Source organism: Orycteropus afer, unplaced genomic scaffold, assembly GCF_000298275.1.
Source record: "Orycteropus afer afer isolate SDZICR_OR568_19922 unplaced genomic scaffold, OryAfe1.0 scaffold00014, whole genome shotgun sequence".
Classification (NCBI taxonomy): Eukaryota; Metazoa; Chordata; class Mammalia; order Tubulidentata; family Orycteropodidae; genus Orycteropus; species Orycteropus afer.
The window spans coordinates 7,785,042-7,799,960 of record NW_006921601.1 but is presented as its reverse complement, the minus strand read 5'-3'; the positions used below and the strand labels follow the sequence as shown (position 1 = coordinate 7,799,960).

The following is a 14,919-nucleotide window of genomic DNA, read 5'->3' as shown; positions in this document are numbered from 1 at the left end:
AGGAAGGTTGGGCAATCTACTTCCGTAGTGATACCCCCTCGGAAACCCAAGGAGGAGTCACTATGAGTCGAATCAAATCGAATTGACGGCAGTGAGTTTAGTTTTTTTGAGTTTTATAAGTATTGTTATCATTCTCATTTTATAAATTCTGAAACTGAAGAGAAGAGAGCAATCAAGTAACTTGCCCATACTTACACAATAAGTGCTAGAGGAGATATTTAACTTTATTGGACTAGTTCCCTTTCCTTAGGATAGGAGTATGATTGTTTATACACTGAATCTGTTGAACAGATGACTCAAAAACAAAAAAAGCAAATGCCTATACTGTAAAGGCCAGAGAGGATCACAAATGAGTGAATCAAGATTATCAGATTTAATTGTGTTAAAATGAAGAGAAAAGGAGGCAGTCACTCCTCCACTGTACTTGCATATTGTCCTGTGGGAATTTCAAGCACAATATTGCCAGATTTATGACTTTTCACGAAAATTTGGAATTCTGAATTTGTGTGGAAAATCTATTTCTGTGCCAAGTAATTCAAATGTTTAAAATTACTGTGTGGCCCAAACTAAATATTGCTACAAGTTTACACTTCTAATCAACAGACTGTTAGAAATTCAAAATTGGAGTTCAAATAGTAATATTGGCAAGAATAATAATCATCATTTAACATGATTATTAGTTAAAATAAATATAATGTAACAAGCCAATCAGGATGCTAGGAGTTTTCAATCTTAGAGAAAACTGGCATAAAAAGGAAGTTTAAAACTAGCAGATGGAAGTCAGTATTTTTAAAATTTAATTTCCTATGAACTAAAGCTAAATTCCACACAATGACTTGAATTACCATACATCCATGATGTATGTGATGGAAACATTTGAGTATCAACCTCCCCCACTGATTGAAAGGTAATTGAAAGCTGTGTTTTATCTGTATTTTTACTTTTCTACCTTGGATTATTCCCTCCCTAGCCAGTTTCTCCCATAAACTCAAACCTGCAAAGCCCAAAACAGAAGAGTTCACCATTAGCAGAATTAAAGATTAAATAAAGCCTTTTTAAATCTTTAATTACTGAGTTTCAAGTTTCTTAATTTAAAAGCCATCCAGTTTTTTAGGATTAGGTTAATATTCTCTTTGAACTCTAGACTGTACCTTTTTAAGCACTATTCTTCCTATCAGATTAATGTATTCATTATCAGTCATGAAGACTATAAACCAATTACATAAAAATAAAGTGGTATCATACACACACACACACACACGTATGTACATACACACACACATATGTATGTACATATACAGGAGCTCTGGTAACATAGTGCCTAAGGCACTTGACAGCTAACCAGAAGGCTGGCGGTTCAAACCCATCAGGTACTCCTCAGAAGGAAGGGTGGGCAATCTACTTCCGTAGTGATACTGCCTCGGAAACCCAAGGAGGGGTTGCTATGAGTCGGGCCGCTCAATGGTACATAACAACAACAACAACATGTGCATATACATACATAGAGGAAGAGAGAGGGAGGGAGGAGGGAGAGGCATTTTTATAAACTGGAAAGTCATACAGAAATTATAATGAAATATTATTCTGCTATTATTTTGAAGCTAGAAACCTACCCACTGCCATCAAGTCAATTTGGACTCAAGCAACCCTGTAAGGGCAGAGTAGAACTTCCCATAGGGTTTCCAAGGCTATAAATATTTATGGAAACAGAGTACCTCATCTTTCTCCCACAAAGCAGGTGATGGGTTCCAATCAACCACCTTTGGGTTAGCAGCCAAATGCTTTAACCACTGCATCACCAGAGAGCTCCTTTGGAGCCAGAAGGGTCCTGCAATTACATAGTGCAACCTCTTGCACTGTAAACAAAATTTCCACTTTTCCCTAAAATAACTTGCGTTAAAAAAAAAAAAAAGTAATTTACTCCAGAGTAAAAATATCTTTCCCAGTTGTTAAAGTTTAAGTGAAATTTATTTAATAGCAATAATTGTAGTAATTGGGATGGTGATTGGCCTAATATGGAGATCATCACCTAATTTGGTGAAGATCTAAAGATGCTAGAATTGGGTTAGAAACATTCAATGTCATACCACATTTAAACATCAGGTTAATGTTAAGTCATGTATTTTCCCATTATTTTAACATCAGGTTTAAATGTCCTAGAAAAAATTCTGTGCAACACCCCTGAAAAACATGTTAAGACCTAGTAGCCTTTCAACACCAAGAGCTGTTCTGACCTGTCAAACTTAAGTTCGGGTTTTTTAAAATCCTTCCCTTTATTGTACACTTTCTTTAAACGTCAAGCATGTTCAAACACGCATACTTTGTTTTTGATTATATCTTGTATCAAGAACTGTATGTTCAAAATGAAAATGGGGAAATTTCTGTTTTTTCATGAAGTATATTGGGTACATGACTCCATTTTTGTATAGCTAAAATATCTCAAAAGATGGAGCACTTCCTTTTAATGGTACCCATCTTTTAAAATATTGAGAAGTATAAATAGCCCAACCTGCTTTTTAATCATATCTCCTGCGCTACCGTAAGACCTTACACAAAATGAAATACACAGCTGATAAGTCTTTAACGTGCTAGAAAACAAAAGCAAGAGCAAAAAATGTAAAATTCCCCAATCGCCCGCGCTCCGCAAATACTTCTAGAGAAATCTGGCGTATTTTGGACATTCCTTTGGGGAAATCTGTTTCTTGCGTGCTGTTGTATAAAGACAATAAACCCCTTCCTTTCATCACTTTCTCAGTCACTCTGCAGAAGGTGGTTAAGTAGGGAGCTGAACGAAGCTTCCTCTAGGCATTTGCGTGCACAGTGTAGTCTTTCGAACCCTACTCTCCAGACTTCCTCACTCTGAGGCTTCCAAAGCCCAGGGCCTGGAGATGGGTAGTGATTCCCGGCTCTGCGCCTGAGGCGCCAGGCCTCAACCCTATAAGCCGGTCTCAGGGAAGCCAGGAGGGCAACAGGCAATCACTGGTCCCTGGGGCTAGCGGAGCCAAAAAACCAATGCTCTGACATGCCATCAACAGGAATTCCGCGGGATACAAGGGCGAATTGTCTTCCCATATTCCTGGCAAGAAAATGATGTAGAGGGGATAACTAGAGTATGGTAAACGGAACGAGGGAACAAAGAGACTGGAGGAAGATGAGACAGCCACACCGACGCAGACTCACTCCAAAGGGCTCTCCGACTTTACGCAAATCGCCCACATCTCAACAGTGGTGTTTCCCTTACGCCAGTGACTTGGCCTCAGAGCCTTCGCGAATATGGCTTTGCGCACTGCGGCGAGGTTGCACCTCAACCGAGCTTAGGCCCTTGGCTCCACCCCGCCGCCTTGCCTGGATTGGTGGCGGACAGCATCCAGGATGCTGATTGGGTGGTGAAGGAGCCATTCGGGACCACTCTGGTGGGTTCCGCTGCCCCAGAGTGATAGTTCGGGTTCAGACACGCCTCAGCGCCAGCAGCGAGTTGGAGCTCTATGGAGGTGGCAGCGGGTACCGGGTGGTGGCTGCAGCAGCTACTCCTCTGACCTGAGAGTTTCAAGCCGTCCCGACTCCTTCCTCCCCCTTCCCTCCCCCTTTTTTGTTTTCCGTTCCCCTTCCCTCTCCCTTCCCCGTCCCCGACAGCCGGATCCTGAGGAGGCAGCTGCAGTGGCAGCTGCTGAGTTCTCGGTGAAGGTGAGTGGAGACGCCGCCGCCGCTGCTGAGTGGAGCGCTCTAAAATGGCCGCCGTCCCCTGGCTGCTTGTTCTTGAGTGGTGTAAAATGGCGGCCGCAGGCGGAGCCGGGCGGGGCGACCCTTTTTAGCAGTTTTTACGTGCTGTGGGCACTTGGAAACTCTGTGCTTTTGTTCTCCATTCCGGTTGTTGATGCAGTAGAAGAAAAACAGCAACTCTGGCCAGCCGCCGTCCTGTCGTGGCTGTGGCCGAGGCGTACCGGGGCTCGGGTGTGTTGGGACAAGGAGTGACGGCAGCAGGGGCTGAGCGCGTCGCGGCGAGGAGGGCACGGGGCAGCGTGGCGCACGGGCCGGCGGTGGGGGCCCGGCCGTTGGCGCGGGACAAATCGAAGCGCAGGAGTCCTGGAGCCCGGCCTTCCGGCGGGAGGAGGGATATAAGGCCGGGGTTGGTGCCGGCTGGGAAGAGGCCGGGCTGCTATTGGGGGGTCGGGTCGAAGGCCTTCCCGGCAGGTCCCGCTAAGACGAGATGGGGAGAAAAATAAGGGTTTATAGTCCTTTTGTCAACAGAGGCAGTAAGGGAGAGGCGGCTCTCAGTCCCGAGGGGATTTATGGGGTGGGAGGGGGCCGCCTTCCTGCCCGGAGAACAAAGGGCCGGCGGGGGCGGCCTTCGCTTCATCCCACCTACGAGAGGAGCGCCTCTTAATGGAAGGGAGACCAGCGGTTTTGCCGGGAGGCTGTCGGAAATACTTACTCCTAAGTCAGTCCTGGGTGAGAGGAATCCACTGCTCTTTTGTTCCCAGGAAGGGAAAAATGGGGCGGAGGTTCCTGCTGCCATGTTGTGGCCCTGGTCTTCCGCCTGCCTGGTGCCAGCCACTGTTCACTCAGGTCCCGTTCCCCACATCTTTCCAGATGTCCTTGTGGGGGGTGCTTATAAGAATGCACAGTGAACTGCCAAACAGTCTTTAGTTGTTTCTTATCCAGTCTTTTGGGCTCGTCTTTGAGATAGTAAAAATTACGACATTTTCCACATAATGTGCCCGTGTTGATAACGTTAGCTTTTCTATTATTAATCTAAATGCTGGTTTTTAGAGGAAGTAGAATACCAGCTTTTGTAAAACGCAGGTAGGGGACGTACTTACTAAATTGATTTCGATGAAGCCTGTCCTTTGCATCCTGGAAAACAAGGAAATTTCCAGGTGGCTAAACAAAATGAAATTTTATTGTCCTTTTGTCTTTTGAGCACATTCTATTTTAGTCTTATGAGATCTGCAATGCAGTGGGGGAAAAAGTTCGACCAGCTGCAGTGTCAGGATCTGAAATAAATTATAATTGAATGAAGGTTTGTAGATCTGTATGTTAGTAGTGTCTAATTTTGGTGCTCTTTCTCATTCTAGGTTTTTCATTTCTCCCTTCCCCTCCCCTCCCCACCCCATCCATTAATATTATTCTTTTGAAGATTCTTCGTTGTCAAGCCGCCAAAGTGGAGAGTGCGATTGCAGAAGGGGGTGCTTCTCGTTTCAGGTTTGTGTGGGTTTATATTTAGGGATCATTTTGAAAATCACAAAACCAAGAGTTACCATACCAAGTAATTCTGACATAATGTGCTGCAAATTTAATTTCTAATGTGTCATATACATTACAGTGAATTCTGTGACTTTCCATTAGGCCCAAATTTAGTCTTCATCTGTGGTGTAATTTGTAAAGTACAAAATAAATAAATCCTCTATTCCTCTTGAGTCAGACTTCACTGGGGTATATATAGTAAGAGGAAAAAAATTTTTTTTTAAATAGTGCTTCTTCGGACGGAGGAGGAAGTAGGGGTGGACCTCAGCACTATCCCAAGACTGCTGGCAACAGGTATCATAAATGTAAAAATGAAATGTGTTTTTTTAAATAACATGTTTAGACTGCAATCTCTCCAATGTGTAAAAACACAGTATGGATAATGTTATGAAGCATGGTTTGTGCTGGGTATGATAAATTTAGGCTATCAACTCTTGATTATTCTTTAGCCTTGGAATATTAGTTGAAGCCCTCAAACTATTTTTATTCTTGTTCTTTGTTTTCACTGATGTTATTTCTGAAATCAGCGTTTATAATCCATACTTATTGGTATTAGTAAAGCATTATCATGGAGTATGGTCATAGTTTTAAGGAATCATTTAGAGAGTATTGATTGATTCTCATCATGTGGCTCCTGGACCAGCATTACCTGGGAACCTATTAAAAAAAAAATCATTCTTATGCCCCACCCCAGACTTGCTAAATGGGAAGCTAAAGGTGGGCCCAGCATTGTTTTAACAAGACCTTGAGGTGATTCTGAGGCATGTCACGGTTTAAGAACCACTGGTCCCCAGAGTTACTTTGTTGAGGGAAGATGGGCGCACCTAGACTGGGTTCTTCCTATTTAGAAGAGATTTTCTTACAGTATATTAGGTATGTGATTGGATACCATGTTTTCATAGTCTTAATTTTAAATCTCTTGAATTTTATTAATTAGCGAGTTCCTGGGGAAAACCCCAGGGCAAAACGCTCAGAAATGGATTCCTGCACGAAGCACTAGACGAGATGACAACTCCGCAGCAAACAACTCCGCAAATGAAAAAGAACGACATGATGCAATCTTCAGGAAAGTAAGAGGGTACGCTTATAGGTCTCTTTGTCCTTTTACTGAAAGAAGGAAGAAAGACGACTAGATTAGCTATACTTCCATGTGCATATAATGCTACTAGGATTAGGAAACAAGATTTCAGAAGGCAGTGTTCATGACCAAACTATGTATTTTAATAAAAGGCAGTGTTGATAGCTTTTAAAAGATTTGGTCTTAAACTGAAAAGCAGCACATAAGTGTTTTGGGACCTACACTTGCTTCAGACACTGGGTTAAAATCCACAAGCCTGTTGTGCTGGCATTTCCTGTGCCTAGTGTGTAACCTAGTGAAGCAGGTGGTCTCACGGACTTAGTTTTAAGAATAAGAACTTGTGCCCTGGGCTTTGAGAAAGTGAGAAAGATTTTTGTTAAATGGCTACAGACCTGCAGTCTGGTATGCATAAATAGTCTTGACTAAGAAGTTTGTTTCAATGACCTGTTGGCTAGGTGGTTAACAAAATGTCTTGAAATCAAAGGGAAGTAGTAGAAGAAAAATCAACATAATGTGAAAGCTGTTTTTCAGCTCAAAACAATGCTCTGTATATTAGCTAAAACTTAAAATATGATTCCTTTTTCCCCAGCATACTAAATAAGCTTACTCCTGAAAAGTTTGACAAGCTATGCCTTGAGCTTCTCAATGTGGGTGTAGAGTCTAAACTCATCCTTAAAGGGGTCATACTGCTGGTAAGTTAATATTTAGCTAGCTCAAGCTTGAGTTTTTTTATTTAAGACTTAAAATCCTAAAGTGTGGCTAGAAACATATTTGAATACTGATGGTGATAAAAATAGAATCATTCATGTTACTAGATCTAAGAAGTGGGTTTTAAATTATGTTATTCTTGAAGAGTTAAACAGACTCAGCAGGCCACCATTTTTACTTTCCTCCCTTTGTGGAAAACATTTTGGTCTTGGAAATAAATTGTGCTATACTTGATCTAAGACTCTAGAGTCTGTTCACAGTTGTAATATTTAAGGTATTGTCAGCTCCTGGAGGAAGAGGTGTGGCTAGTATGAGATATTTGTAATTGGATATTTGTATACTATAATAGCTAACATTTTAGTGCTTTTATTCTTTCTAGACTATGCTAAGCATTTTACATGCATTTTCTAATTTAATTCACATAGTAAACCTTATAAATATTCTCATTTCCAACTTAGAGATAAGGCATAGAAAAGTTGCAAAGGAAGAGTTCTCAAAAAGATTACATATTTCGTATTTTCAAAATATTTTCTGTAGATTGTGGACAAAGCCCTAGAAGAGCCAAAGTATAGCTCACTGTATGCTCAGCTATGTCTGCGATTGGCAGAAGATGCACCAAACTTTGATGGCCCAGCAGCAGAGGGTCAACCAGGACAGAAGCAAAGCACAGTAAGTGACAGTGTGTTTGCTTATTTTTAAAGTTGATTTGAAAGATTTCATTAAGAAAATGGCCTTATGTCTTTTGTGTTTCTGGTAGACATTCAGACGCCTCCTAATTTCAAAATTACAAGATGAATTTGAAAACCGAACCAGAAATGTTGATGGTAAGAATTTATATTTGATACTAAGTAGTCTAATAGCTCCAGTGGACTCAAACATACTAATGATCATGAAGGTAACGGGGCCAAGCAGTGGTTTGTTCTGTTATATATAATGTTGCCATGAGTCAGAGCTGTCTCAATGGCAGCTAATAACAGTAGTGTATATTTTCAACTTAATTCTGAATGCTGCTTTTATTCATTGGTTCATTGTCTTATTTTCCCTAGTCTACGACAAGCGTGAAAATCCCCTCCTTCCTGAGGAGGAGGAACAGAGAGCCATTGCTAAGATCAAGATGTTGGGGAACATCAAATTCATTGGAGAACTTGGCAAGCTTGATCTTATTCATGAATCTATCCTTCATAAGTGCATCAAAACAGTAAGTATGACTGGGAATTTAGGCTCCAATTCAATGTAGTCACTGAGGTTTATCAGTTGGGAAGAATGGATCTGAGAAGGGTAGTAAGCTAGTTATATTTTAGATGGCTAACAAATCTGACACTTTCAGAAAAAATTAATTGTTGTGGAGCAGTGCATAGAAGGAACTGTGAATGTGTAATGCAGCATTAAGGATAAGAACTGCATCTAAACCAGCATATCTGTAAGAGTTCTGTCAATGTCTGACTTTTATTTTATTTGGTAGCTTTTGGAAAAGAAGAAGAGAGTCCAACTCAAAGATATGGGAGAGGATTTGGAGTGCCTCTGTCAGATAATGAGGACAGTGGGACCTAGATTAGATCATGAACGAGCCAAGGTGTGTATATTGCTTGGTAAAAAGTGTTGTTTTACTCTATTTTATTTCTCAAACAACTTATTTTTGTGACATGGGGGCTTTCATAATAAGTCATTAACGTTGATTATAATCTAGAAAGATGTCTTAAAATGTCTTAACTTGTACATAACTTGCTTTAGCGATTTTTTTGCAGTTACGTATTTTTCTCCTTTATCCAGTCCTTAATGGATCAGTACTTTGCCCGAATGTGCTCCTTGATGTTAAGTAAGGAATTGCCAGCAAGGATTCGTTTCCTGCTGCAGGTAAAACTGTTATTTTGTTGTTAAGCTAATTTTTTCTCTTTAACAACTTTAGAATAAAACTTAACACTATTTTTAAATTAAAGGATACCGTAGAGTTGCGAGAACACCATTGGGTTCCTCGCAAGGCTTTTCTTGACAATGGACCAAAGACGATCAATCAAATCCGTCAAGATGCAGTAAAAGTAAGATTTTTGGGGGGCCAGTGTGTGTGTAGTGGGAGGACAAGTAAATTTCAAGTGTTTTCACAATAGTACAGGGATCCTACTGACACTTCTACATAAATATTTGAGGGATATCCCCTCTTACTGGTGAAGCTTAATGTTTTAATGTCTTATATACCATTTTTGGGAAGACGATATTTGTAGAAATAATGTAAATAACACTCTGACATTCTTCAAGTTTTTCTCTGGTTTTCCCAATATAAGGAATTTTAATTTAAGTAAAATAGTGTTCAGAGACAAAAGTGCTTATTTGCTTTATTTCTAAAGGATCTAGGAGTGTTTATTCCTGCTCCTATGGCTCAAGGGATGAGAAGTGACTTCTTTCTGGAGGGACCGTTTATGCCACCCAGGATGAAAATGGATAGGGACCCACTTGGAGGACTTGCTGATATGTTTGGACAAATGCCAGGTGATTTTGAACTGGAGAGTGGTTTGGTTAAACTACACAATCAGTTTAACATTTTAATAGTATTAAAAGTTGTTCGTGTATGTATTTTAAGGTAGCGGAATTGGTACTGGTCCAGGAGTAATCCAGGATAGATTTTCACCCACCATGGGGCGTCATCGTTCAAATCAACTCTTCAACGGCCATGGGGGACACATCATGCCTCCTACACAATCACAGTTTGGAGAGATAGGAGGCAAGTTCATGAAAAGTCAGGTAAGAAAACATTTAGAAATGTTTGGGCAACAAGTGTTAAATTCCTGAAATACATGTTTTGCTTTAGGTATGTAAACCAGATTTACATTTGTAAAGTTATTTCAAACTGGGTGAAATACTTACCCTTAAGAATAGTAAGATATTAGTAAAATCATATCACTTTGACAGGTTAGATTTTTATTCTTCCCTGTATTTCATCTTTTACTTCCTCTGGGCAAATTCAGTTAAACTTTTCTTATGGCTTGGCTCATCCCTGTGGTATTTAATTACCATAATTTGTGGACCCCTTTTTATCTAGACTTTCTTTCTCCCTTTCTGAAATAGGGGCTAAGCCAGCTCTACCATAACCAGAGTCAGGGACTCTTATCCCAGCTGCAAGGACAGTCGAAGGATATGCCACCCCGGTTTTCTAAGAAAGGACAGCTTAATGCAGATGAGGTACATTTGCCTATGTTACTTATATACTGTAGTTGTCAATTCAGAAATCTATTGCCCGATGATTATAAAAAGACGCGTTATTAAGAGGACTTACGCTGGAGTTCTTTATCTCTTTTCTCTCTTTCCTGTACTTCTTTTTCTTTCTTTGAATGTCCAGTGTCCTATGAGCGAAGATTATGAGATATGAGGGCAAGTTTCTTAAAGTTTTTAGTTAGCACAAGGAAAATGGTTGTCAGGGTTTTGCTTGTGGTTTCCCTGTAAGTCGGGGACTGAACTAATAAAGCAAGACATTTCCAAACTAGTTAAATTTGTGGTTTTTATTTGAATATTTTAGTTATGTTAATGTAGGAAAGTTCTAGTACAAATGGTGAGGTTTGATGACAGTATCTTACTGTGTGGACATAAGAAATAAACTTGTCAGGGAGTAAAATTTTTAGTTCTTAGAGAAACTTATATTTCAGGGCTAGATTCTACCATATTTATATATATTGGATTAATTTTAGGATGCTGGACTGTTACACTTAATGTTAGCCAGCTACACACTATTAACTTGGGTGTCTGTCTTGATTTGCTTTCAATTCCAGATTAGCCTGAGGCCGGCTCAGTCTTTCCTAATGAATAAAAATCAAGTGCCAAAGCTTCAGCCCCAGATAACTATGATTCCTCCTAGTGCACAGCCGCCACGCACTCAAACACCACCTCTGGGACAGGTATGGGCTGTAGTATAGCAACATATTCTCTAAAGATATGTTATGTTTTATTTACTTTTTTTTTTTTTTTTGTCTCCAACCCCACAAGCTGCTTTTAATTACTTAAACCAGTATCTGTTACTTTATTATTTGTTAGACACCTCAGCTTGGTCTCAAAACTAATCCACCACTTATCCAGGAAAAGCCTGCCAAGACCAGCAAAAAGCCACCACCATCAAAGGAAGAACTACTTAAATTAACTGTAGGTTTCATATAATTCCAAAAATATTCTTTTCATCCATGAAGTACATTTGAGATGGGAAAAACACAAATATTTGTGTTGTGTTGTTTTTTTTTTGTTCCCCCAGGAAACTGTTGTGACTGAGTATCTGAATAGTGGAAATGCAAATGAGGCTGTCAGTGGTGTAAGAGAAATGAGGGCCCCTAAACACTTTCTTCCTGAGATGTTAAGCAAAGTAATAATCCTGTCACTAGATAGAAGTGATGAAGATAAAGAAAAAGCAAGTTCTTTGATCAGTTTACTCAAACAGGAAGGAATAGCCACAAGCGACAACTTCATGCAGGTAGAACACTTGAGTTTGTGATGAGAACTCTGCCATTCAAATTTGGAAAGTATAATTAACTGTGTTTTGTGTTTGTTTTAAGGCTTTCCTGAATGTATTGGACCAGTGCCCCAAACTGGAGGTTGACATCCCTTTGGTGAAATCTTATTTAGCACAGTTTGCAGCTCGTGCCATCATTTCAGAGCTGGTGAGCATTTCAGAACTAGCTCAACCACTGGAAAGTGGCACCCATTTTCCTCTCTTCTTACTTTGCCTTCAGCAACTAGCTAAATTACAAGATCGAGAATGGTTAACAGAACTTTTTCAACAAAGCAAGGTCAATATGCAGAAAATGCTTCCAGGTAAGAGAATGTCCTATCCCGTCTCCCCCACCCCCCGAATTTCTAGTACCTTGAGGGGTGTATATAGGTCACACACCATCTGGTTGTCTTGTCCCAAATAACATTTACCATTACCCCAGATAAACCTTATAAAAAGAAGATACAATTACGATTTATTTACTCTCTTTATTTGATCTGTGTGTTAGAGTTTCAGTTGCTCATACTGGGTTGGTGGTTTGCTTTTCTTGCTCATACTGGGTTGGTGGTTTGCTTTTCTTTATTTTGCATGAATCTTGCATGTTGGGAAGTCATTTCTAAAGTTGCTGCTTCTAGGCAGGCCGGCTGGATAAAGAGCTGTTGGATGATGCAAGAGGCTTTTGTGTCTTCCAGAAATTGATCAGAATAAGGACCGCATGTTGGAGATTTTGGAAGGAAAGGGACTGAGTTTCTTATTCCCACTTCTCAAACTAGAGAAGGAACTATTAAAGCAAATAAAGTTGGATCCATCCCCTCAAACCATATACAAATGGATTAAAGATAACATCTCTCCCAAACTTCATGTAGATAAAGGATTTGTGAACATCTTAATGACTAGGTAAGATGACAAAGCTGTAGTCTATTACATACAGTATCGAGTTAAGTTGTATTACTTACTAGAAAAAATACTACTGTCATAGGGGACTAAGTTTTTTTTTTTTTTTTTTTTTTAATCTAGAAAACTCATTTTTGGTTTCTAATGAGTCTTACTGTTTCTGTCCAGCTTCTTACAGTATATTTCTAGTGAAGTAAACCCACCCAGTGATGAAACAGATTCTTCCTCTGCTCCTTCCAAAGAACAGTTAGAGCAGGAAAAGCAATTGCTTCTTTCTTTCAAGCCAGTAATGCAGAAATTCCTTCATGATCATGTTGATCTACAAGTCAGTGCTCTGTATGCTCTTCAGGTGCACTGCTACAACAGCAACTTCCCAAAAGGTGAGAGAAAGCAGTCACAAGAATGGGGGGATGGGACAGTACTTACACACAGCTTACTAAGTAATCTTATAACATTTTATCTTGTAGGCATGTTGCTTCGCTTTTTTGTTCACTTCTATGACATGGAAATTATTGAAGAAGAAGCTTTCCTGGCTTGGAAAGAAGATATAACCCAAGAGTTTCCAGGGAAAGGCAAGGCTTTGTTCCAGGTAAATTTTAATTTGTTAGGGAAATCTGTATGTATCATCCTGTGTTGTTAAACTATGGTTAAGTAGACAGCAGCAACAAAGGGAGGTAAAACTATGAAATGAAATCATACTTCAATACTAGTGGTATATAAGATACAAGATTAGGGGAAAGTATCTTGAGTGGAATTATACCATTAGGGGAAGAACATTGACATCTAATCCCAAAACCACATCCTCTGCCATCAAGTCTGTTCCAGCTCATAGTAACTCTGTAGGACATGGTAGAATTAACTCCCCCTTAAGAGCTCTGGTAGCATAGTGCCTAAGGCACTTGACTGCTAACCAGAAAGCTGGCGGTGCAAACCCACCAGCCACTCCTCGGAAGGAAGGTTGGGCGATCCTACTTCCGTAGTGATACTGCCTCGGAAACCCAAACAACAACAACAATCTTTATGAAAGCAGACTATCACATCTTTCTCCTGTTGGAGTGGGTTAGAACCCTAGCTTTTCAGCTGGCAGCTAAGTGCTTAACCATTACGTCACCAGGGCTCCTTATATACACTGTACATTAGGGAGTCCTCAAATCACAGTGTGCAGTAGTCACCTGAAGAGTAGTTTAACATGTAAATTTTAAACCTAATCCCAGAGATTGTGGTTCAGTAAGTCTGTGGTACACACTGCAGGCAATTGTCCTGATAGTCCAGAGGGCTTTGAGAAACAGACTTCACCATTGAAGTTCACAAAGTAGATTCTTAGAGTTAGTTTGTCCTTAGAGTTTCTGGGATGGAACTAGAAGACACTTTAGAAATAATCCATCCACCCATTACTAGGTCAGGTCTAGGAGGATCCATTATCATTTACTAAAATGGTCCTGAACTGTAACTGGAGCAGTGTCATTCTTCAGCCACTTGAGCTTAATGGATGAACAGCTTGTAAATCCAAATAATAACCTTTTGTAATTTAAAGCTAACATAAAAAGTATGTTTGCAGCATGTTTTGAAGACTGTTTTCAATTCTAAAATGTGTGTTGTACTATTTAGAATTTTTGTCCTTCAGTGGATTGCTAGTTAAATCCTGAGCCAAAATTTCTGCTTCAAGTTTTTGTCTTTTATAAGTCTTTATTTTGTTAAATTGTAAATCTAATTTATAGGTGAATCAGTGGCTAACCTGGCTAGAAACTGCTGAAGAAGAAGAATCTGAGGAAGAAGCTGACTAAAGAACCAGCCAAAGCCTTAAATTGTGCAAAACATACTGTTGCTATGATGTAACTGCATTTGACCTAACCACTGCGAAAATTCATTCCGCTGTAATGTTTTCACAATATTTAAAGCAGAAGCACGTCAGTAGGATTTTCTTCTGCATAAGGTTTTTTTGTAGTGTAATGTCTTAATCATAGTCTACCATCAAATATTTTAGGAGTATCTTTAATGTTTAGATAGTATATTAGCAGCATGCAATAATTACATCATAAGTTCTCAAGCAGAGGCAGTCTATTGCAAGGACCTTCTTTGCTGCCAGTTATCATAGGCTGTTTTAAGTTAGAAAACTGAATAGCAACACTGAATACTGTAGAAATGCACTTTGCTCAGTAATACTTGAGTTGTTGCAATATTTGATTATCCATTTGGTTGTTACAGAAAAATTCTTAACTGTAATTGATGGTTGTTGCCGTAATAGTATATTGCCTGTATTTCTACCTCTAGTAATGGGCTTTATGTGCTAGATTTTAATATCCTTGAGCCTGGGCAAGTGCACAAGTCTTTTTAAAAGAAACATGGTTTACTTGCACAAAACTGATCAGTTTTGAGAGATCGTTAATGCCCTTGAAGTGGTTTTTGTGGGTGTGAAACAAATGGTGAGAATTTTAATTGGTCCCTCTTATTATAGTATTGAAATTAAGTCTACTTAATTTATCAAGTCATGTTCATGCCCTGATTTTATATACTTGTATCTATCAATAAA

The 14,919-nt window shown here is 39.7% G+C and overlaps 1 protein-coding gene and 1 non-coding gene across 2 annotated transcripts; both read left to right on the top strand.

The window, feature by feature from the left end:
* Positions 1–3,273: 3,273 nt before the first annotated feature.
* EIF4G2 (eukaryotic translation initiation factor 4 gamma 2) lies at positions 3,274–14,173 on the top strand. Its single transcript, XM_007956733.2, has 23 exons — positions 3,274–3,296; positions 3,881–4,101; positions 5,076–5,202; positions 5,473–5,538; positions 6,182–6,322; positions 6,912–7,014; positions 7,568–7,699; positions 7,788–7,854; positions 8,077–8,228; positions 8,493–8,603; positions 8,801–8,884; positions 8,968–9,066; positions 9,373–9,514; positions 9,606–9,766; positions 10,091–10,204; positions 10,789–10,914; positions 11,051–11,155; positions 11,262–11,477; positions 11,560–11,818; positions 12,188–12,392; positions 12,558–12,769; positions 12,857–12,978; positions 14,108–14,173. The coding sequence occupies exons 1-23, from the start codon at positions 3,274–3,276 to the stop codon at positions 14,171–14,173; spliced, it is 3,054 nt and encodes a 1,017-aa protein (XP_007954924.1).
* Positions 10,256–10,397, top strand: LOC122151661. The gene has a single exon (XR_006164245.1). It is a non-coding gene; the product is annotated as a small nucleolar RNA SNORD97 (small nucleolar RNA).
* Positions 14,174–14,919: the final 746 nt, after the last annotated feature.

Coding starts and splice junctions, on each gene's coding strand:
- EIF4G2 (XM_007956733.2), top strand. CDS start 3,274: ATGGCTTTGCGCACTGCGGCGAG. Junction 8,229..8,492: donor TTCATAAGTGCATCAAAACA/GTAAGTATGACT, acceptor TTTATTTGGTAG/CTTTTGGAAAAGAAGAAGAG. Junction 11,819..12,187: donor TATGCAGAAAATGCTTCCAG/GTAAGAGAATGT, acceptor TGTGTCTTCCAG/AAATTGATCAGAATAAGGAC.